At 36.3% G+C, this 25350-nt stretch overlaps 1 protein-coding gene across 2 annotated transcripts in view; it reads right to left on the bottom strand.

The window, feature by feature from the left end:
- Window positions 1-25350, bottom strand: part of NFATC3 (nuclear factor of activated T cells 3) — a 127673-nt gene that overhangs the window by 72128 nt on the left and 30195 nt on the right. For both annotated transcript variants that reach the window (XM_070613733.1, XM_070613734.1), the window contains exons 2-3: window positions 19325-20453; window positions 17118-17280 (exon numbers count right to left, since the gene is read on the bottom strand). In XM_070613733.1, the coding sequence (XP_070469834.1) occupies window positions 17118-17280; window positions 19325-20453 (1292 nt within the window). The remainder of the gene's footprint in view (window positions 1-17117; window positions 17281-19324; window positions 20454-25350) is intronic.

Below are 25350 nucleotides of genomic sequence, written 5' to 3'. Positions count from 1 at the left end.
TGAATTGTAAGATAACTGCAGTATAAGAGGCAATATGGTATAATGGAAAGAGAAACAGCAGGGTCAAAAGACATGGGTTTAAGATCTCTGCCAATTACATTATGTGTAATCTTAAATCATCTGTACAATGCACTTGCCTTCCCTTTTCAAAGAACTTTGGTGACTATTAAATATAAACTCTGAGAAAACATTTTGTAAACTGTAAAGCACTACAAACAAGTCAACTCTTGCAATCAGCAGCAGCACAAATCTGCAAAATGTCACTGAATTTAGCAATTTAAGTAGCAAGTAGTTTTCTAGCACTTTTTGGATAAATGTCCACATTAAATCAAATTATTTTAAAATTATTTGTACTAAAACCTAAATATTATTCTAAAAAAAAAACAGAGACTCTATAATATCTTAAACCATCTAAAAAAAAATTCAGAAAGTTAAGATCTGCAAAAGTCTCTTCCAATCCTAGTGAATGAAAACGTGTGTTTTCACTAGAGGACTCCAATGAAAACTATTGATTTTAATTAAACAAAATTTTCCCATATTTGAATAATTACTAAAAAGAAAAATAATCTGATTAAATACTCATTATAGACTATGTTAAATTTATTAAAGATTAATTTCCTGGCAACAAGCACACAATTTAATTTCATTTTAGACTAAATTGCCTCTATTTCTCAATTATGCTTGTGCATTCTGAAGGCACTATAGAAATTTTTTACCCCCACAACACAAAAACATTGTGGACATATGAATCCCAAACAAAACCAATGAGAACTTGGAAGAAGATTCTTAACAGTGTTGCATAATTCTACAGTCCCTAACCACAAACTATAAAAACAAATGAGACTACATATATATACATATCATTCATCTATCAGCCCTATTTAATAATAAAAGAACATTCAGATTCTATTTGGCTCTCTCCATCTATGAATTCACTACATTACAGAAAATACAAGTAAGAAGTAGACACTGGTTGCATGGTTCTTATAACATCCTTGAAACAGAAAACTATTGTGCAAGAAAAAGCATTTGATAACACTCAACATCTGTTTGTGATTTAAAATAAAAAAAGTAAAACATGCTAGCAAATTAGTTTAAAGGAACATTTTTAATCTGATAAAATGTATTTAAAATAACAAACATAAACCCACAAAAAATCCATAGCTAACAAATTAATGGTGCAATTATGAACAATTTTCTTCTGAGTTTGGGAAAAAGACCAGTATGCCCTCCATCACTACTTTAATCTGAGAGTGTGTTAGGAGGTCCTAGTCAATGCAATAAGGCAAGAAAACGAAAAAAAAGATATAAAGATTAGGAGAGGATTCTGGAAAGATGTCAGAGTAAGAAGCTATCTCCCTACCAGGAAACAGTTTCCCCAGTTAGACAGCAATTACACTGGCAGAATCTGTCTGACACAACCATTTTGGAACTCTGGAATCTACTGAAGGCTTGCAACTTCCAGGGACAGATTTGGAGGGTAAATTGTGGTTAATTTTGATCAATTTCAGCTATTAGCACAGTAGCAGCTACTCACCTCCTACCCCTAATTACATGGTATGGTCCTGAGCAACTTGCACTACAGCTGGTGGGAGCCATGTGGACAAAAAAATACTTGTCCTCTAAATATTGGGGATCTGTGCTCTGATCACTGATTGCTGCTTCTGATAACAGAGGCGCAGATAAAGAGGTGGGTAGCCATTGATGCTGCACCTCCCTCATTGTTGCAAGCCCCTCCTCGTCTGGCTAAAGTGACTTCCAGGGGATTTATAGGGCTGGCACCCCTCACCCTGCCCCATTTTTCTTTTTTTCCCTTCTGGAAGACACAAATTAAACAGTAGGATATTCCAAAATAAAGAACTCATACATCTCAACAACAAAAAAACTACCAACCAGGGCCAGCCCCGTGGCCGAATGGTTAAGTTCGTGTGCTCCAATTTGGCGGAGGCTTTTGCCGGTTCGGATCCTGGGCGCGGACATGGCACTACTCATTAGGCCATGTTGAGGTGGCATCCCACATGCCACAACTAGAAGGACCCACAGCTAAAATATACAACTATGTACTTGGGGGATTTGGGGAGAAAAAGCAGGAAAAAAAAAAACCAAAAAACTAACAACCCAATTAAAAAATGAACAGACATTTCTCCAAAGAAGATATACAGATGGCCAACAGGCACATGAAAAGATGTTCAACGTTACTAATTATCAGGGAAATGCACATCAAAACTACAATGAGGTATTACCTCACACCCATCAGAATGGCTATAATTAACAAGACAGGAAATAACAAGTGTTGGAGAGGATGTGGAGAAAAGGAAACTATCATACACTGCTGGTAGGAGTGCAAACTGCTGCAGCCACTATAGAAAACAGTACGGAGAGTCCTGAAGAAATTAAGAATAGAACTACCATACAATCCAGCTATTCCAATGCTGGGTATTTATCCAAAGAACATGAAAACATGAATGTCTAAAGATATATGCACACCTGTGTTCACTGCAGCATTATTTACAATAACCAAGACTTGGAAGCAACCTAGGTGCCCATCAAGGGACAAATGGATAAAGATGTGGTACATATACAAGTGAAAAACTAAATCATGAAGAAATAAACAATCTAAATATTCCTATACCTAGCAAGAAGATTGAATTAGCAATCAAAAATCTCTTGTCAAAGAAAAGCCCTAGACTCAGTGAATTCAACCAAACATTTAAAGAAGAACTAATACCAAGATTTCTCAAACTTTTCAAATAAATTGAAGAGAAGGGAACACTTCCTAACTCATTCTACGAGGTTAGCATTACCCTGATACCAAAGCCAGAAAAAGGCACTACAAGAAAAGAAAGCTACAGACCAATATCCCTTACGAACATTGATGCAAAATCCTCAACAAAATACTGGCAAACTGAATTCAGTAGCATATTAAAAGGATTATATAGCATGACCAAGTGGGATCTATTCCTAAAATGCAAGAATGGTTCAACATATGAATATCAATCAATGTAACACACCACATTAACAGAATGAAGGGAAAAAAACACAGGATTATCTCAACTGGTTCAGAAAAAGCATTTGGCAATTATTCAACACCCTGTCATGATGAAAACACTCAACAAACTAGGAATAGAAAGAAATTATGTCAATGTAACAAAAGGCATATATGAAAAATCCACAGCAAACATCATACTCAAAGGTAAAAGACTGAAAGCTTTTCCTCTAAGATCAGGAGCAACTCAAGGATGCCTGCTGTCACTACTACTATTCAACATAGTACTGGACATTCTAGCCAGAGCAATTAGGCAAGAAAGAGATAAAAGATATCCAAACTGGAAAGGAAGAAGTAAAATTCTCTCTGTTCTCAGGTGATATGATCTTATACAGCGAAAATCCTAACAATTCCACACACACACACACACAAAAACTATTAGAGTTATTATATAAATTCAACAAAGTAGCAGAACACAAAGTCAATATACAAAAATCAGTTTCATTTCTATACATGAACAATCTAAAACAAAATTATGAAGCCAATTCCATTTACAATAGCATAAAAAAGAATAAAATATTTAATTTTAACTAAGGAGATGAAAAAATTGTACAGTGAAAGTTACAATACACTGCTGAAAGAAATTAAAGACGACATAAGTAAATGGAAACATGTCCCACGTTCACTGAGTGAAAGATTTATTATTGTTAAGATGTCAATACTATCTAAAACAATCTGTAAATTCTATACAATCCCTATCAAAATTCCAATGACGTTTTTTGCATGAACAGAAAAACCCATCCTAAAATCATATGGAATCTCAAGGGACCCTGAATAGCCAAAACGATCTTCAAAAACAAAAAACAAAGCTGAAGGTGCCACAATTTTGGATTTCAAAACATACTACAAAGCTGCAATGACCAAAACACTGTGGTACTAGCATAAAGACAGACATATAGACCAATGGAACAAAACAGAGAGCCCAGAAATAAACCCTTCAACATATGGTCAAATGATTTTTGACAACAGTGTCAAGACCATTCAATGGGGAAAGGAGAGTCTTTTCAACAAATGGTGCTGGGACAACTGGATATCTATATGCAAAAGAATAAAGGTGGACCCTTACCTAACACCATATACAAAAATTAACTCAAATGTATAAAAGACCTAAATGTATGACAAACTACAAAACTCTTAGAAGAAAACATGGGGCAAAAGCTTCATGACATTGGATTTGGCAATGATTTCTTGGATATGACACCAAAGACAGAGGCAACAAAATAAATCCCGGTTTGTGTATTGTTAATGAAAATTAAAATTTTGTGCATCAAAAGACAGACTAGGGGCTGGTCTCATGGCCGAGCAGTTAAGTTTGCACACTCTGCTTCAGCAGCCCAGTGTTTTGCCGGTTCAGATCCTGGGCATGGACCCAGCACTGCTCATCAGGCCATGCTGAGGTGGTACCCCACATAGCACAACCAGAGGGACCTACAACTAGAATGTACAACTACATACTGAGGGGCTTTGGGGAGAAGAAGATGGAAAAACAACAACAACAACAAAAAACCCAAATGACCTAATTCAAAAAATGGGCAAAGGACTTGAATAGACATTTCTCCAAAGAAGATATACAAATGGCCAATAAACACATGAAATGATACTCAACATCACTGATCATTAGGGAAATGCAAATGAAAACTACAAGATGTCACCTTACACTTATTAGGATGGTTACTAACAAGAAGTCCATAAAATAACAAGTATTGGTGAAGATGTAGAGAAATGGGGACCCTTGTGCACTGTTAGTGGGAAGGGTGGTTCCGCCAAAAGTTAAAAATAGAATTACCATATGATCCAGCAATTCTACTTCTGAGCATATACCCAAAAGAACCAAAAACAGGGTCTTGAAAAGATATTTGCCCACCCACGTTCACAGCAGTGTTATTCACAATAACTAAAATGTGGAAGCAATCCAACTGTCCATCGATGGATAAATGGATAAGCAAAACGTGTATACAACAAAAGATCATTCAGCCTTAAAAAGAAAATTCTGGCATATGCTACAAAATGGATGAACCTTGAGGACATTATGTTAAGTGAAATATGCCAGTCACAAAAAGACAAATATCATATGGATTTCACTTATACAAGGTACTGAGAGTAGTCAAAATCATAGAGACAGAAAGTAGAATGGTGGTTTCTAGGGGCTGGCAAAGGAGGAAGGGAGTATAGAGTTTCACTTCTACAAGATGAAAAGAGCTATAAAGATGGATGGTGGTGACAGTTATACAACATTATGAATGCATTTAATATCAGTGAACCGTACACTTAAAAATGATTAAGATGGGGGCCAGCCCAGTAGTGTAGTGGTTAAGTTTGCACGCTCCACTTCAGCAGCCAGGAATTCACAGGTTCAGATCCTGAGTGAAGACCTATACACCCTTCACAAAGCCATGGTGTGGTGGCATCCCACATACAAAACAGAGGAAGATAGGCACAGATGTTAGCTCAGTGACAATCTTCCTCAAGCAAAAAGAGGAAGATTGGTAACAGACATTAGCTCAGGGCCAATCTTCCTTACCCCTCCTCAAAAAAAATAAAATAAAATAGATTAAGATGGTAAATTTTATGTTACATGTATTTTACCATAACAAAGTTTTCTGGGGGAATAAAGGTATAAAGATTAGAAAGAAAGAAGTAAAATTCTCATTTTTCAAAGATGATCTGACTATTTAGAAAACTCAAAAGAGCTAAAATAAACTATAAGGTCAAGGAATACAGAGTCAAAAAAAATCAACTGCATTTCAATATTCTACAGACAAAAAATCCGAAAACGAAATAAAAAATACCATTTATAGGGGCTGGCCCAATAGCCTAGTGGTTAACTTCAGTGCACTTCTCTTCAGAGGCCCGGGTTTGGTTCCCAGGCATGGACCTACACTAGTCACTCGCGGCCATGTTGTGGCAGTGACCCACATACAAAATAGAGGAAGATGGGCACAGATGTTAGCTCAGGGTAAATCTTCCTCAAGCGAAAAGAGGAAGATTGGCAACAAATGTTAGCTCAGGGCCAATCTTCCTCAGCAAAAAAAGCACCATTTGTAATAGCATTTAAAAAACACTGAACCATGGGGCCAGCCCAGTGGCGCAGCAGTAAGTGTGCATGTTCCACTTTGGCGGCCCGGGGTTCGCCAGTTGAGATTCCAGGTGCGGACACGGCACTACTTGGCAGGTCACGCTGTGGTAGGCATCTCACATATAAAGCAGAGGAAGATGGGCATGGATGTTAGCTCAGGGCCAGTCTTCCTCAGCAAAAAGAGGAGGATTGGCAGCAGATGTTAGCTCAGGGCTAATCTTCCTAAAAAAAAACAAAAAAAACAAAAAAAACAACACCGGACCTTAGAAACAAGAAAAGATGTGAAAGATTTTTACACTGAAAACTATAAAACACTGCTAAGAGGAATTTAGAAATACAGGCATACCTCAGAGACATTGCAGGCTCAGTTCCAGACCACCACAATAAGTGAACATTGCAATAAAACAAGTCCCACAAATTTTTTTATTTCCTCATGCATAGAAAAGTTATATTTATATTATACTGTAGTCTATTAAGTGTGCAATAGCATTACATCTAAAAAACAACGTACATAGCTTAATTAAAAAATACTTTTCTGCTGAAAAATGCTGACCGTCACCTGAGCCTTCAGAAAGTTGTAATCTTTTTCTTGGTGGAGGGTCTTGTAAAAAATGTAATATCTGTGAAGCACAATAAAGTGAAGCACAATAAAACAAGGTATGCCTGTGACAAAATAAATGGAGGGATAGACAATGTTCATGGATTGAAAGCATCAATATTATTAAGAGGTCAATTCTCCCCAAACTGACCTGCACTTTCAACATAATCGTAATTAAAATCCCAGGAGGAGAGTTTTACTTTTTGGGGGGGTAGAGATTAATAAGATGACTCTAAAATTCATACAGAAATGCAGAAGACCCATAATAGCCAAAACAATCTTAAAAGAAAAAAGAAGATTCACATTACCAAATGCCAAGATTTACTATAAAGCCACCATAATTAAGGCAATGTAGTCATGGTACTCAGGAAGACCAAATAGTTCAATGGCATGGAATGAAGAGTTAAGACAGACAGCCACAGGTATATGGTCACCTGATTGATGACAAAGGAACCGATGTAGTACAGTAGAAAAATGATGGGCTTTTAATAATGGTACTTGGTCAACTTCTATCCGTAAGAAAAAAAATGCATCTTAACCTTTACCTTTATTCCATACACAAAAACTAATTTGAGATAGATCATAGACCTAAATGCTAAAAGATAAAGCAATAAAGATTGGAGAGGAAAACACAGGAAACTTGTCTTCATAACCTCAGCGTTAAGTAAAGGTTCTTGAACAGGATATAAAGCACTATCCATGGAAAAGATGACTGACAGTTTGGACTTCATTAAAATTAAAAACTTCCATTCATGGGCCTTCTTAGCAGCATAGTGGTTAAGTTTGGCACGCTCCACTTCAGTGGCCTGGGTTCAGTTCCCGGGTGCAGACCTACACCACTCATCACTGGCTATACTGTGGCGGCAGTTCACACACAAAAAGGAAGATTAGCAAGAGATGTTAGCTCAGGCTGAATCTTCCTCCACAAAAAGAGGAAGATTGGCTCAGCGAGAATCTTCCTCAGCAAAAAACAAAACAAAACAAAAACTTCCATTCATCAAAAGACACAATTAAGAAAGTGAAAAACCAAGCAAGAGACTAGGAGAAGAAATTTCATTTACAACACATACTACCTGACAAAGGACTTATATCCAAAATATTAAAAATTCCTACAAATCAATAAGAAAAAGAGACAATTAATTTAAAAATTGGTCAAGAGATGTGAAGAGACACTTCACAAAAGAGGATAGCCAAATGTTTGATAAACACTGAAAACATGTTCAACATCACTGGTCATCAGGAAATCACAAATTAAAATCAATGTGATACCTCAACATCCGTACTAGAATGGCTAAAATTAAAAGACCAACAACCAAGTACTGGTATTGATGTTGACGTGGAATAACTGGAACTTTCACACATGGCTGGTTAGGAGTAAACATTGGTATAGCTCCTTTGAAAAACCACCAATTCCACTCCTACACATATACCAAAAAAGATGAATGCTTTGTACATTAAAAGATATGTAAAGTTGCAGGGTACAAAATCAACTTACAAAAACCAGTTGCATTTCTGTACGCCAATAACGAACTAACAGAAAGCGAACTCAAGAATACAATCCCGAGTGATGTCAGCAACATGGCGGTGTGAGCTCACCCGGGACTCTCTCCCCTCCAAATTACAACCAAAAAGAGCAACTGCTTTCCAACAACAACAACAAAAATCCTAATAACAGAAATCGTCAGAGACCCACAGCAGCCAAACGACGGAGGGCAGAGAGGCTGGAGCTGACCTTGGAGGAGCTGGAGAGGGGTAAGAGAGAACTTCGCTCCCTCCCCTAGAGACTGGGATCACTGCCCCGGGTGAGGGAAGCAGCGGGGGTGGGGCCCCGCGTCTGGGGATTGTCCAGGACTCCCACAGACGCATGCAGCAGAAACCCTCTAACGGGGAAAAGCTTTCACGTGGGGGAACACATTCTTCTCAAGCGCGCATGGAACATTCTCAAGGACAGACCATATGTTGGGAAACAAGCCAAGCATCTACAAATTTTAAAAAATTGAAATAATAACAAGCATCTTCTCCAATCATAATGCTATAAGGCTAGAAATTAATTACAAGAAAAAAGCTGAGAAAGGCACAAGGATGTGGAGACTAAACAATATGCTATTGAACAAGCAATGGATCATTGAAGAAATTAAAGAAGAAATCAAAAAATACCTGGAGACAAATGAAAGTGATAACACACCATATCAACTCATATGGGATGCAGCAAAAGCTGTATTAAGAGGAAAATTCATTGCAATTCAGGCACATCTTAACAAACAAGAAAAATCGCAAATGAGCAATCTCAAACTACACCTAACTGAATTAGAGAAAGAAGAACAAACAAAGCCCAAAATCAGCAGAAGGAGAGAAATAATAAAAATCAGAACAGAAATAAATGCTATGGAAACAAAAAAGGCAGGAGAAAGGATCAATGAAACAAAGAGCTGGTTCTTTGAGAAGATAAATAAAATTGACAAACCCCTAGCGAGACATACAAAAAAAAAAGGAGAGAAAGCTCAAATAAACAAAATCAGAAATGAAAGAGAAGTAATAACAACAGACTCCACAGAAATACAGCAGATTATAAGAGAATACTACAGAAAACTATATGCCAGCAAAATGGATAACCTAGAGGAAATGGATAAACTCTTGGACTCCTACAATCTCCCAAGGCTCACTCAAGAAGAAGCAGACAATTTGAACAGACCAATCACAAGTAAAGAGATTGAAACAGCAATCAAAAGCTTCCCAAAGAATAAAACCTCAGGACCAGATGGCCTTCCTGGGGAATTCTACCAAACTTTCAGAGAGGATTTAATACCTATCCTTTTCAAGCTATTCCAAAAAATTAGGGAGGATGGAACACTTCCTAACACATTCTACGAGGCCAACATGACGCTGATACCAAAACCTGACAAGGACAGGATGAAAAAGGAGAACTACAGGCCAATATCGCTGATGAACACAGATGCAAAAATTCTCAACAAAATTTTGGCAACCCGAATTCAGCAATTCATCAAAAGGATCATACATCATGATCAAGTGGGATTCATACCAGGGACACAGGAATGGTTCAACATCCACAAATCAGTCAACATGATACACCACATCAACAAATTGAGGAATAAAAATGACATGATCATCTCAACAGATGCAGAGAACGCATCTGACAAGAAGCCATTTATGATAAAAATTCTGAACAAAATGGGGATAGAAGGTAACTACTTCAATATAATAAAGGCCATATATGACAAACTCACAGCCAACATCATACTCAATGGGCAAAAACTGAGCACCATCCCCTTGAAAACAGGAACGAGATAAGGATGCCTTCTATCACCACTCTTATTTAACATAGTACTGGAGGTCCTGGCCAGAGTAATCAGGCAAGAAAACGGAATAAAAGGAATACAAATAGGGAGGGAAGAAGTGAAACTCTCGCTGTTTGCAGATGACATGATCTTATATATAGAAAACCCCAAAGAATCCATTGGAAAACTTTTAGAAGTAATCAACAACTACAGCAAAGTTGCAGGATATAAAACCAATTTACATAAATCAGTAGCATGTCTATACTCTAATAACGAACTAACAGAAAAAGAACTAAAGAACACAATACCATTCACAATCGCAACAAAAAGAATAAAATACCTTGGGGTGAATTTAACTAAGGAAGTGAAAGACCTATACAATGAAAATTACAAGGCTTTTCTGAAAGAAACGGATGATGACATAAAGAGATGGAGGAACCTTCCATGTACATGGATTGGAAGAATAAACATAATTAAAATATCCATTCTACCTAAGGCAATCTACAGATTCAACACCATCCCCATCAGGATCCCAATGACATTCTTTACAGAAATAGAACAAAGAATCCTAAAATTCATATGGGGTAACAAAAGACCCCGAATTGCTAAAGCAATCCTGAGAAAAAACAACACAGCTGGAGGCATCACAATCCCTGACTTCAAAACATACTACAAAGCTACAGTAATCAAAACAGCATGGTACTGGTACAAAAACAGGTGCACAGATCAATGGAACAGAAATGAAAGCCCAGAAATAAAACCACACATATATGGACAGCTAATCTTCAACAAAGGAGCTGAGGGCATACAATGGAGAAAAGAAAGTCTTTTCAACAAATGGTGCTGGGAAAACTGGAAAGCCACGTGTAAAAGAATGAAAATTGACCATTCTTTCTCACCATTCACCAAAATAAACTCAAAATGGATCAAAGACCTAAAGGTGAGACCTGAAACCATAAGACTTCTAGAAGAAAACGTAGGCAATAAACTCTTTGACATCAGTATTAAAAGGATCTTTTCGGACACCATGTCTTCTCAGACAAGGGAAACAAGAGAAAGAATAAACAAATGGGACTTCATCAGACTAAAGAGCCTCTTCAAGGCAAAGGAAAACAGGATTGAAACAAAAAATCAACCCACTAGCTGGGAAAAAATATTTGCAAGTAATACATCCGACAAAAGTCTAATATCCATAATATATAAAGAACTCACACAACTCAACAACAAAAAATCAAACAACCCGATCAAAAAATGGGCAGGAGACATGAACAGACATTTCTCCAAAGAAGATATACGGATGGCCAATAGGCACACGAAAAGATGTTCATCATCGCTGTGCATCAGGGAAATGCAATTCAAAACTACACTAAGATATCACCTTACACCCATTAGAATGACAAAAATAACTAAAACAAATAGTAACAAATGTTGGAGAGGTTGTGGAGAAAAAAGAACGCTCATAAACTGCTGGTGGGAATGCAAACTGGTGCAGCCACTATGGAAAACAGTATGGAGATTCCTCAAAAAACTAAAAACAGAACTACCATACGATCCAGCTATCCCACTACAGGGTATTTATCCAAAGAGCTTGAAGTCAGCAATTTCAAAAGTCCCATGCACCCCAATGTTCACTGCAGCATTACTTACAATAGCCAAGACGTGGAAGCAACCTAAGTGCCCATCAACAGATGATTGGATAAAGAAGATGTAGTATATATATACAATGGGATACTACTCAGCCACAAAGAAGAACAAAATTGTCCCATTTGCAACAACATGGATGGACCTTGAGGGAATTATGTTAAGTAAAATAAGCCAGATAGAGAAGGACAATCTCTGTATGACTCCACTCATATGAGGAATTTAAACCTGTGGACAAAGAGAACAGATTAGTGGCTACCAGGGGAAAGGTGGGGTGAGGGGTGGGCACAAAGGGTGAAGGGGTGCACCTACAACACGACTCACAGACAATAATGTACAACTGAAATTTCACAAGATTGTAACCTATCATTAACTCAATAAAAAATAAAAAATAAGAATATAATCCCATTTACAACTGCAACAAAAAGAATAAAATATCTAAGAATAAATTTAACCAAGGAGGTGAAAGATTTATACAATCAAAACTATAAGACATTTTTTAAAGAAATCCACGGTGACATACAGAAATGGAAAGGTATTCCATCCACATGGATCAGAAGAATAAATATAATAAAAATGTCCATACTACCCAAAGCAATCCACAGATTCAATGCAATCTCAATCAGAATCCCAATGACTTTCGTTAAGGAAATAGAACAAAGAACCCTGAAATTCATGTGGGGCAACAAAAGACTCCGAATAGCTAAAGAAATCCTGAGGAAAAAATAACAAAGCTGGAGGCATCACAATCCCTGACTTCAAAATATACTACAAACTATAGTACTGGTACAGAAACAGGCACATAGATCACTGGAACAGAATTGAAAGCCCAGAAATAAAACCACACATCTATGGACAGCTAATCTTTGACAAAGGGACTAAGACCACACAAGGGAGAAAAAGTCTCTTCAATAAATGGTGTTGGTAAAACTGGACAGCCACATGCAAAAGAATGTAGAATACCACGCAGAAAAGAAAAAGAAAAAACCTACAAAAATCCAAAATGGATGAATCTCACAGTCAGAATGTCGAATAAAAGAAGCTAGGCAGAAAACAAGACATTTTGTATGATTCCATTTATACGAAATTCAAGAATAAAAAAACTAATCTATAGTGCTAAGAGGTCAGAAGCAAGATTACCTTTGCTTGGGGGTACAAACTGAGAAGGACACAAGGGGCCTTTCTCAAGTGCTTAAAATGTTCTATCATAACCTGTGTAGTAGTTTCATGGAGAGAGAGAGATATATATATATATGTATATGTGTGTGTTAAAAATTCATTGAGTTGTACATCTTAAGACTTTTATACTTCAGTGATGTATTCTTATATAGTAATAAAACATTGAAAATAAAAAGCACATACACAGCCAAATTAAGGCTTTTTTTTTTTTAAGATTGGCACCTGAGCTAACATCTGTTGCCAATCTTTTTTTTTCTTTCTTCTTCTTCTCCCCAAAGCACCCCCCCATACATAGTTGTAGATTCTAGTTGTAGGTCCTTCTGGTTCTGCTACGTGGGACACTGCCTCAGCATGGCCTGATGAGCGGTGCCATGTCCGTGCCCAGGATCCGAACCAGCAAAACCCTGGGCCACTGAAGCTGAGCACACGAACTTAACCACTTGGCCACAGGGCTGGCCCCTAAGGCATTTTTCCTAATCTTGAGAACCAAGCACACACAACACTGGTCTGTGATGTTCAAGCCAGTCTGGAATGGCAACTCATGACTTCCTCTTTCTCTTTCTGAGTATTAAAAAATTCTCAGACTAGCAGAGAAATCTACAAATAGTCGTCTTAGTTGCTAGAGAAGGCCCACCTCTGTTAGTGGGAACAATGTGGTCTCAGAAGTGGGCATACACAAATAGAGTGTTCCTGCCATACAAAGCACACAACCCTGCAAGTGTGGTGGAGTATGTAGAATCAGGTATCAGTTTCACTTCCAATTTGAGATGACCTAGTCTCATCATGTAATGTTTATTTTTCACTTGATATTAGAAAAAGAAAACTTTTGGATAAAGACAGTAAAATGAAGAAGTATCACAATCTTCTTCCCCTAAAACCTAACGAGATAAACAAAACGTTTGGGGGGTTGAGGAGGGAAGGAAACAGCTAAAAATCTACCAGCAACAACCGACCAAAAAGAGAACAACTTCAAAAGGGGGAGGGAGGAGGTGGTGAGTAGTGTGAAACAGAAGATTCTGGCAGCGTGGCAGAGCTGCTAACCAAACCAAACCTTCATCTGCCAAGAAGAGTAATAAGGAAAAGTGAGTAAATAAAATTAATGAGTAAATTTATGCAATAAAAGTAATAAAGTGAGAAAATAAAATAGAGAATGATAATTACTGATAATTTGTAGCAAAGTAGATTAAAGCTCTAAGTAGGCAACTCTGAGGAAAGTCAAGGAAAAACTTTCTCTTAAGAATAAGAGATCCACATTCTGTTCCAGGACCTTTGGCAGAGGCAGAAAAGGTCAAGGGTGCTTACCATCTTTCAGAACTCTGAGGTGTACTAGGGGAACAAGCAAAGCTCATGAAAATATGATACATACTAGAATACTGGGAGTGGGCCATAATATATGATATTGTCCACTCTCTTGAGCCAAATCCAACAAGGCCTATCCTAAACTAACTCTCTACCACTTTACCACAAGCCCCTCAGGCTACAGACCAAAGCTGGGGGGGGGGGGGGGCCTGGCAATTAAGCAACCATAATATACTTTTTTTTGTTTTTGTTTAATGAAAACAGGAATAAATTAAGCAAAAGACATTTGAAGAATATAATAAAAAATGAAAACAAAACTTCCCCTCAACAAAAACACATACACAGAAAAAAACCAAAATAGTGAAATTGATTGCTGATCAATGTTCCACACAAAAAAATTTAAGAATATAAATTCAATAAATCATGAGACCAAATATAATGATAAAATATTAAATAAGTGGAAAATGGAGCCAAGGAATCAAATTAAAATTCAAAACACAATTGCAGATCTAAAAGGTGAATTAGAAACAGCAAGTGACAAAGATATCAAAAACATCAGGGTAAGGCTTAAAAAAAATCACAATAAATGATAAGAAATGACATTAAAATATCCAAAGAAAAGAACACAGATGTGAAGGACAGGCAAAGAAAAGTCAACATTTGCATCATAAATGGAGTCCCTAAAGTAAAGGACAAAACAAATGGAACAGGAAACATATATATACATAAGACAGAAAATTTTTCTTGCACAAAGGAGAAAGAATCTCAGATTGAAAGGGAGCATCATAGGTACTGGGAAAGACTGATAAAGAACATCAACATCCAGACATACTCTGGTTAAGTCAATAATTTCAAGTATAATGAATAATATAACTCTTCACTTAGAAAAAAAATATCACTCACAAGGAGAATATAAAACATTGATGATATCAGAAGTGTTAATCTCTTCTTAAGCAGGTAATCAGTTTTAATTAAAGGAATACTGTGAAAACAAATCACTTGGACTCCCAAAAGATTTTTCTTCATTTAAGCACTTGCAAGCAATTTCTTTCCTAGTAAGAAAATTCAAAGATACAGAAAACAAAGAACCTTCCTCCTTATTCAAAATGAAATAAGGTCTCATTTAAGATCAAAATATGACTCTAATAACAAATAGCAGAATTCCTATGTTGAGTTTTCCTGCCATTACTTTTTTTCTTTCAGTTTTTTTGAGAAATAACTGACATACAGCATGGTATAATTTTAAGGCATACAGCATAATGACTTGATTTACATATATTGCAAATTGATTACCATGATAAATTTAGTTAACATCCATCACCTCACACAGTTACCAAAAAAAAAAAGAAAAAGAGAGGGAGAGGGAGGGGGAAAAAAGGTTTTTTCCTTGTGATGAGAACTTTTAGGATCTACTCTCTCAGCAACTTTCAAATATACCATACAGCAGTGTTAACTATAGTCATCATGTTGTACATCATATCCCCAGTACTTATTTATCTTATAGCTAGGAGTTTGTATCTTTTGACTACCTTCATCCAAATCCCCCATCCCCTACTTCCTGCTTCTGGTAACCACAAATCTGATCTCTTTTTCTATAACCAACATTTCTTGCTACAAAGTCATTTTAAAACCCACCTACAAGGTAAAGCTTTGTTTGTCAAGAACTATAAAACATGTTTAGATGATAATGATAAATCATCAAGCATGGCTGGTACAGCAAATGATAGTTTATAAATTGTGTTTGTTCAAATTCACTTCAGTATAATTAATTTCTCAGCTACAATACACAATGCCACAAAATAACTTCTGAGAGAGAAAATGGGGTGACAAGATTATTAATATACAGCCATTCTGATGTTTGACTATATAAAGACAACAAACAAACATTCTCAAATGTGAAAGAACTCAAGGAATACAGAATCCAAAGCCCTCCCTAAAAAAACAACAAACACAACGAAATAAATGAAACAGAATTCGTAGTAATCAGTGAATCCAACTAGATATAGGACTAAGGCTAAACAATGGGGGTCAGCGGGCACAAGATGTGGAGATGGGTGTAGATCTGGAAGGAAAAATAAATTAAGCAACAAAATTCAGGAGGTGGAGGGTAAGAGCAGAGGGAAAAAGTTTACGAGAGACAATTAATTACCTCATTTTTCAGAGCAGGGAGTCAATTCATACTATCTAAATCTAAAACAATAATTCAATCTCTTAATTTATTTAATCACTTTGATCTTAGATTTTCTAGGTCCTCTTAGAGTGAAGAATAGTATCCAAGATTTAGTAATTCTTAGTTTTCCTTCTGTTTCACTTTTTAAATGTTTTATTCAAGTAAAATTAAAGTTAATATGCAACTGGTGTAATTCAAAACTTCCATATTAAATCCGTTTCATACACGCACAATACATAATTTTTACAATTTTACTTTAGTTCTATTTTCTTCTAATAAATTCAAGTAAAAAATACATTAAATATTTCAATTACAAAGATGTTCAGTATAATCCTATCCTTAAAAAATTCATTCATTTTTCTAGCCATCCATCCAGTCTTCCACTAAACATACACACAGAATTATTCGGGGTGTTAATAAAATGTAAACAATTGCTTATTTCTGAGGGGTTTAGATTCGGGGTAATTTACTGCTTTATTCTCTCTACTTTTTTGTATTACTTGGATTCTAATGAGCATGTATAATATTTATAAACATAATAAAGTCATTTTTTTTAAATCAGAAAAACAACAGTTTGACCACTACAATTTTCCTTCCCCAGAGTTTCTCCAGCTGGAGTCATGCCAGGAAGAATATCTTTTAGCCTAGCAAAAAAAACGTGGAAGTACTGTCATATCAACAAGGACACAAAACCTCAACAGAGGGTTTCTAGTTTGAATTTTCTCTCTTTGGGCTCAGTAGTACATAACTGAATAGATTCTATCATAGACAGATGTACAGTATCTGCAAAACATGCCCCCAAAACCTCATACCTTCACAACAGGATGTCCCCCAGTAGACGCTTTTACTGCTCCTCGGCTACCTTCAGTTTCATAATGGGCTCGATGATGAGTTTTAGGTTGCACTTCTATTTTCAGTTCACATTGTCCAAAATGAGTTGGTAAAGGCCAGTCTAGTGGAGGTAATGAAGATGTGCTATAAACAAAACACACAAAGACGCATTTCACCATGCTATTATTGCCAAGCAGTGATTCAAATTACTTCTTTGTCAGCACCAACATTTCAAGATCTTTGAAGCAAAGTATTCCAAAATAAAACTTTACTTAGTGATAAGTTATAACATTGGATATGGTGGGTGCTTAAGAAAGAATTCTTTAACCTGAAGAATAAAACTGATTTTATCTATTTTTTCTTTCCAGTATTTTTTTAAAAGGACAAATTCTAACAGTTTGTAAAACTATAACTGTTTCTCAACTATGTGTACCTAACTACAAAAACAATCAAAATAATAATAATTTGACTTCTTAAAGCAAAAATGAACATCTCTGTGTATTGTATGTGTGTCAGTATCTCCCCAAGGATTCAAATACCACTCAGTACATATGTCTCCCTCCCTGGTGTGTAACTATAGAAGTCAGTCTATTGTACATGCTGTTTCTCCCATTTCCTCTCTATTGCTCTTTTCCCTGTCTCTCTGAAATATTACTTATAGTCAGTGATGTATTGCAACTTGAGGTAAAAATTTAACTTCAGTACATACTTGGCTGAAAAAATACAAGGCCTATCACTGCAGCATCTCTAAATGTTAATTTTAGAGACAAATGTCAGTTGATCAATAAGATAATTTAAATAGCTTAAAGGCAACAGGTTCATTTAGACATATTAACACTGAAAACATGAAATTAGAAAAGAAAGAACTTATGTATATAGGTCAAATACTGATGAACCCAAAGCTAGAATGATTTGTCTTAAAAAGTAATATCTTCTTAGTGATTGGTGAAATGGAACTTTTAAGATCTCTTCTACCTCTGAAATACAATCATTCCTACTGTAAATTTCTAAATTATTTCATTATTTCCTTGAATATCCGCAGCCTAGCTTTACTAGCTACTGTGAAACTCAAAGGTATTAATTTTTATTAGTCTGAAACAACTCAGCTTCATCAACTCTCAGTTTCTGCACTTCTTCTGCAGACTTAAGCAAACCACTGAAAAGATTAAGATAATTTTCAGAAGCAGAGCGATAGGCTCAAAAGGTATCTTCAATTACCATAATTCCACATTATGTTTTTCTAAAGATCTGGATCCAGAAATAAAGATTTATATCAATGAAAAAGCATTAAAAAAAAAGTAAACAGACCCAACTCCATGTGGGAATATAATAAATGACAAAAATTATCTTTTTTAATCAATTACAGACTAGATTTATTCTATAAATGGTATTGTGATAACTGACAGACCATTTGGAAAATAAAGTCTTTACACTATTCCTCACTCCAGTCCCTAGTTAGACTCAAGATTCAAACATATACATTATATATCTATATATTTTTTACCATGTTTAATATTTTTAATAATATATATTTTATTTTACATGTTATACAAATACAAATACTATATATAGTTACATACATATATTATAATAATAATATATATAAAAAACTTCATTAGAAATACGAGTTAGATTTTTTTGTTTATTTTTAATTATTTCAGAGTAGGGTATGGCTTTCAAATATAACACAAAACCAAAAGGCATAGACAAATTTAAATACACAAAAGTTAAAAATTCCTCTACAATAACAAAATCACAAACTTATAAAGTCAAAAGACAAAAAATAAATTATGAAAAAATATACTTGCCGCAAATATGAAAAGGCAAATTTAATTTGTATTTTGAGCTCTTAAAAATATAAAAAACCTATTCTCAATTAGTTTTATTACTAATTTAATTCATATTATAATCAACCTTTACAAGAAGGTTTTTTAGATAAGAAAATTCCTTCCAGGGATTCTTAAATGTGATTTGTTATTATCTATATGCTTTTAAAATTATGACTTTAGCCTATCTAAAAACAGTTTTAAGACTCAAAGGAAAATAAATGTGGACTTTGGAAGAAATTAAAGAGAAAAAAAGAGGAGGAGGAAAAATGGTCAAACCATTCTATAGAGATAATATAGTTACATGCCACCAATAACCCATAAGCACAACAAATGACTGGCAGTCATTTCCATCAACTCACCGAAATATAGGGGTATGGCCAGGCTTTGGTTTGCTCCAGGTAAAGGGTGAAGGAACTGAAAGAAATTGGTCACCAGATGAATCTTTCTTTAAAGGATATTGAGATCCAAGGCCATCATCTACTGAGGTTTCCCGGGATGGTGATAAATTCCCTTGGTCATCTGAACAGAGCTCTAATTTTCCTGGTAGGACTGTAGCTTGATCTTCAGAAGTCTTCCTTGTTTTCAGAGGGATATCAGTCTCTACACAGTACTGAAATGGAAAAAGTGCAGGGCCAAGGCCTGATCCACCCTGGACATTGAGCCAGGTATCTTCTGTTACACTTCCCCTGGGAGAGTGACCAGGAGAAGGAACAGGTGAATGATGAGGTGAAAGGGACCCAGCATAACAAACCTCAGCACTAGAGTGCCGCCGTTTCCCACACGGGGAAGTAGGCCTTGATGAGGGTCCTGAGGCTGGCCTAGGGCTCAGCCAGTTCTCATCAGTGACACTAGATCTAGGAGAGTGGCAAGGAGACTGCCTGGGTGACAAGGAGTGTCCAAGCCCATACTGTTGATGCCAGGAGTCTTCTCCAGGGCAGCCTCCTGGAGAGCCACCAGGAGAAGTCAGAGGGGATCCAAGAGTAAATCGGGCAGCAGCTTCATTCAATTCTGAATCCACATCATCATAAATATGTGAAAGAGATTCACAAGAAGAAGCATCTGAGAACCAGCTCCTAGAAGAGATACTGCTGGCAGGACTAGGACTAAGGGAAGACTCCCGGTAGGATGGCTCAAGAGGAAGATAGAGATGATCTCTAGAAGGCCTTTCCAAATAATCCCTTTCTGGGTCATTTATGTGTAGGTCATCTTCATGAGCATCTATTTCTTGATGACAGTTAGGAGAGATGGATGTAATCTGAATACTTGGGCACTCAAAGGGTTTGGGACCACCTAATGGGCTGTATTTAGATTCAGGAACCTCACAAGTTCCTTCATAGTTTTTGTGACCTTGGAGCTGAAACGGTGGTGACAAAACAGAAGAGTGAGACGGTAATCCATGATGTGGTAAGCAAAGTGGTGAGTTTAAAGTAGATGGAGGTGGATCTACATTAAAGATGTAAATGGATGCACAATCATCTGGCTCAAGATCTATGGGGAGAAGGCAAAAAGAAAAAAAACAAAATCAACAAAACAAGGAATTAGAAAATTTAGATGTATATAAATTACTAGATGAGAAAGTAAATAATAATAATAATCTTGAGAGAAAAAAGTAGGACATAAAATGTACATCATTAGCTCCAATAAAGAGTGGTACGTATTTTTTAAAAAAATGTATCTGGTTATTTCTGCAGATATATGCAATTACTACATATTTACATATGTAATTATACATGAAGTTTTTTCTTTTTCTTTATTTCCACATTTTCTAAAATGAGAACCAGAAAAAATTATCTGAAAATAAACACTTTTATTTTTTAAATAATCATATCCATAATTCTCAAAACAACTGATAGAATTATAGAATGACATAATCATATAAATTCAGCCTCATCTAGGGTCTGCAGGTTAAAAAAGGAGTAAAGGACAAAACAGAGTCTTTGAAAGGTTTTTAGTTGTAAGTATAAACACTAAGTTTATTACTGAAAAGGCTTATACACTCAAACCCAGACTCTAGTCCACCTCTGCCTTTAACTGTGAGCTCTTAGTTACATCATTTAACCTCTTCAAGGCCCCAGTTTCCTTGTGGTAAAACTCAGAACTTTTCCCTAAGGAAATGTTTATGATTAACAGTAACAGCTTTTTCCTCCATAGTCACACCATCAAGAATTCATATCTTTGCTCATAGCAGACTAGGTTACAAAAGCCACATGATCCCATTGGATCTTTTACCTCAACTAGGAAATAACTCATTAAGCTTTTTAACTTATGATTGATCAAGTAACCCTCATAAGGGTAGAAATTTTAAAATGCACCCCCTGCTGGAATATTTAACACTAAACAAGTCCTGCCAAATTTCCTACCACAGTGTCGGGAACAATAAGGGTATTCTGCAATTTCACTTTTAGGAAGGAGTGATTATTTTCCATTTTCAGTGAGGCAGAAGTACTAAGCCCCAGTATAAGGTGCTGGTTGAACACCTTCACTTTTTCCAAAGAGCTCATCACTGGGAAACTAAAGACAAAACTGTTCATAGATACAACAGAGAGAAGCACAAACCTTTAGCCTCTTCTGAAAAGTACTGAAGGAGATCATGTTGTTTCATTATATTAGTACCCTTGGAAAATAACACATATCTTTAGACTCCTGGCGTTGCTATCATTAGCCAGCATCCTATAATTTAACTATCTCTGTTAAGTCCTAGATTTCAGAACTTTTAAGATGTTCTGTGGTTAGTGAATATATTCAGTAAAGAGTTTTTACATGTATTAAAACAACAAAACAAAACCCATTAGGTTTAAACCCTAGGCTCTGCCATTCCATAGCTGTGCGAACTTGGACAAGTTATTTAATCTGCTTGAACCTCAATCTGGGGAGGCAGTTTCTTCTATAAAACTGACAGGAGGTGAGTAGAGTATCATCTGAAACACACAGGACCATTTTAAAACAAGTAACCTAACACAATGACTAATATTTAGCAAGAACTCAATACACACCAATTACCTAGATTTTCCCTTTTTAAAATTTAAGATGGGTATGTTATATCCTACTTAATTTTTTTTAACTCCGGAATATGTCCTAATAAATTGAAACATCTTTTTAAATACACCATTCACTCCACTCTTGCATTCCACTTACTGAATAAAGAGGAGTAGGAAGTCAGAGCTCCAAAGAAGAAAACCCATATTTGACTGGGATAAAAAGCTGGAAGAAAAAGCTATAAAAAATAAACAACAAAAAGAAGAGGTTTGGGGGAAAATGAGGAGTGACTAATAATGGGTGTTGGTTTTCTTTTTGCAGTGACGAAAATGTTCTAATACTAGTTGTGGTAATGGTCGCACCATTCCGTGAATATACTAAAATCCACTGAACTTTATACATATATATTTTTTTTAGGAAGATTAGCCCTGAGTTAACTGCTGCCAATCCTCCCCTTTTTGCTGAGGAAGACTGGCCCTGAGCTAACATCTGTGCCCATCTTCCTCTACGTTATATGTGGGACGCCTACCACAGCATGGCTTGCCAAGCAGTGCCATGTCCGCACCCGGGATCCAAACCAGCGAACCCCGGACCGCTGAAGCTGAATATGCGAACTTAACCACTCTGCCACCAGGCCAGCCCCTATTTATACTTTAAATGGGTGAACTGTACAGTATGTGAGTTGTATCTCAATAAAGCTGTTATAAAAATATAGTTAGAGAATATAATATGCATATTTTATCACAAATAAAAATGTTTCTTAAAAGTCAAAAAAATTTGTTTCTTATCTAACTGTAAGAAAATTATTAAAGAAAACTGTAAACAAATGCTATCACCTAACACAACGTTTTTGTATATGTCTTGGTCTATATATTGGGTATATATTTTATATACCTATGATCACAACATTTTGGGGGTTTTTTCCTAAACTTTTATTGAAATATAAGATACATACATAAAAGAGCACACATCATAAGTACACAGCATGATAAGTTTTCACCAATAGACACACCCTGTAATAGCACCCTTAAAAAAAAAAAGAACATGAACAGCTCAGACCGCCCCCGCCTGGCACCCTCCCAAGTCATAACCTTTCACCCAAGAGTAATCACTATACTGACTTCTAACAGCCTAGATTTGTTTAGCCTATATAACATACAACTTTTTCAGTGTTTTCAAAAATATTTTATTGAGCTTTACAGAAACTTTCTAAACAATTTTCAGGGCCATGCAAAATGTCAAGGGTCAATGATCATATTTATTTCCTACTTTTTGCTTTTATAAATAGTGTATATTGAACATCTCTATACATATACCTTTTTGTCTCCTTCTGAATTGTCTTCGAGGATAAATTCCTAAGGGTGGGGTTACCAGATCAAAGAGCACCCACATTTTCACCACTCCTACTATATAGAGACATTTGTTTCAAAAGACTTGTTTTAATTTGCAACAGTGGAGGGACATGAGTATCAATTTTACTAGTTTCTTCAACCAGGATGTTATTTTAAAATTTAGTGTAATTTAGAAGTAAAATGGTTCAGCACAAAATTCAAAATTTCTAAGCAGCAAAGAACAGAAAACCCTAAGCAAAACATCTTGGGCGGGGGAGGAGAATCTTATCCAACATAACAAGAAGTCCAAAGGTAGGACAGTTCCAGAATTGGTTATTCATCAGTTCAATAAGGTCATTAAGAAATCAGTTTCTTGGGGCTAGCCTGGTAGCACAGTGGTTAAGTTCACATGTTCCACTTCAGCAGCTTGGGGTTCACCGGTTTGGATCTCGGGTGTGGACCTATGCACCGCTTGTCAAGCCACACTGTGGCAGGCATCCCCCATACAAAGTAGAGGAAGATGGGCACGGATGTTAGCTCAGGGCCAGTCTTCCCCAGCAAAAAGAGGAGGCTTGGTGGCAGATGTTAGCTCAGGGCTAATCTTCCTCAAAAATAAAATAAAATAAAATAAATCAGTTTCTTTCTACATTCCTATTTTGCCATTTTTGGGGTACCAACTTTGCGCTGTTCACTTTTCAACCATATATGTGTATTCTGCCCTAAACCAGAGGTAATGTGATGATTCATTTAACAAATATTTTTTGAGTAGCTACTATATATAGCAGGCATGTTCTAGACATTGAAAACACAAGAGTAAACAAAACAAAATCCCCCTCCTCATAGAATTTACATTCTAGTAACATATGGAAGGTGGCATTTGTTATAAGGAAAAATAAAATAGGGTAAGGAGAATACAGTGCAAGGAGGAGAGGAAGTTAATTTAGATAGGAATGTTAGGAAAGGGTTTTGTCTCCAATACCCAAGGAGATACCAAAAGGGTATGAGGAACTGAGCTATAGAGAAATCTAGAGGAAAAACACTGCAAGAGGTCAAAGGCCTGAAGATGGAGTAGTTTTGGAGTGTACCAGAGAAAGCAAGAAGACTAGTGGGTATAGAACTGAGTGAGGGGGTAGAATAAGGGCTGGGAGGGTGGGGAGCACTGGCTAGTCAAGTAAAGCCTCACAGACCAATAGAACAACTAGTTTTTATTATGAGATGGAAAACCACTGGAGGGTTCCAATCAAAGGAGTGTCAGAATCTGATATACATAATCTGATACACATTTAAGAGACTACCGTAATAATCCCAGTATAAAATAATGGAGCACAGGACCTGGGTGGTGGTGGGTTATAAAAGTAGAAGCAGCAGTCAGAAATGAGATTTTTTTATTAAGGCAGAGCAGACAGAACTCACTGATGGACTGCACGTGAAAAAGAGAGGAATCAAGGATGACACCAAGGTTTGGGGCCTGAACTATTATAAGAACAGTATTTCTAATTACTGAAATGAAGAAGAAAGTGAGAGAGATTTCAGAGATATGAAATCAAAACTTCTATCTTGGACACATTAAATGTGAGATGCCAATAAGCTTTCCAAGTGGAGATATCACGTAGATACTTGTATATAAAGTCTCAGGCTGGCCATGAAAATTTGAGAGTCATAATGTAAGGCCATAAAATCAGAAGAGATGACTAGGGTAAGTGAGCGTAGAAAGCAGGCAACTGAGGCATAGCAGATTCCAAAGTTTAGAGATCAGGAAGACAAAGAAGAATGAGTAAGAATGAGAAGAGAGAGTCAATGAAATGAAAGAACCAAAAGAGTGTGGCATCCCAGAAGCCAAGTGAAGAAAATGCTAATTTATTCAATAGCTATTTATAATGTGACTACAATGTTCTAGGAACTGTTCTAGAGGTATATAAATAGTAAATAAGACATGCATGGTCCCTGCCCTCAGGCAGCATACAGTCTCAGGGGAGAGTGACAAAAACATAAATTAAAAATTGAAAGTACTCCTAAGTGGTGGAAAAGAGACTAAAGAAGGAACCTATTTTACAAAGAGTACAGGGATGGCCCTTTTG

The sequence above is a fragment of the Equus przewalskii genome, chromosome 3 (genome assembly GCF_037783145.1).
Source record: "Equus przewalskii isolate Varuska chromosome 3, EquPr2, whole genome shotgun sequence".
NCBI lineage: Eukaryota > Metazoa > Chordata > Mammalia > Perissodactyla > Equidae > Equus > Equus przewalskii.
The sequence above is the reverse complement of the archived record's forward strand: the minus strand, read 5'-3'. Positions and strand labels throughout refer to the sequence as shown.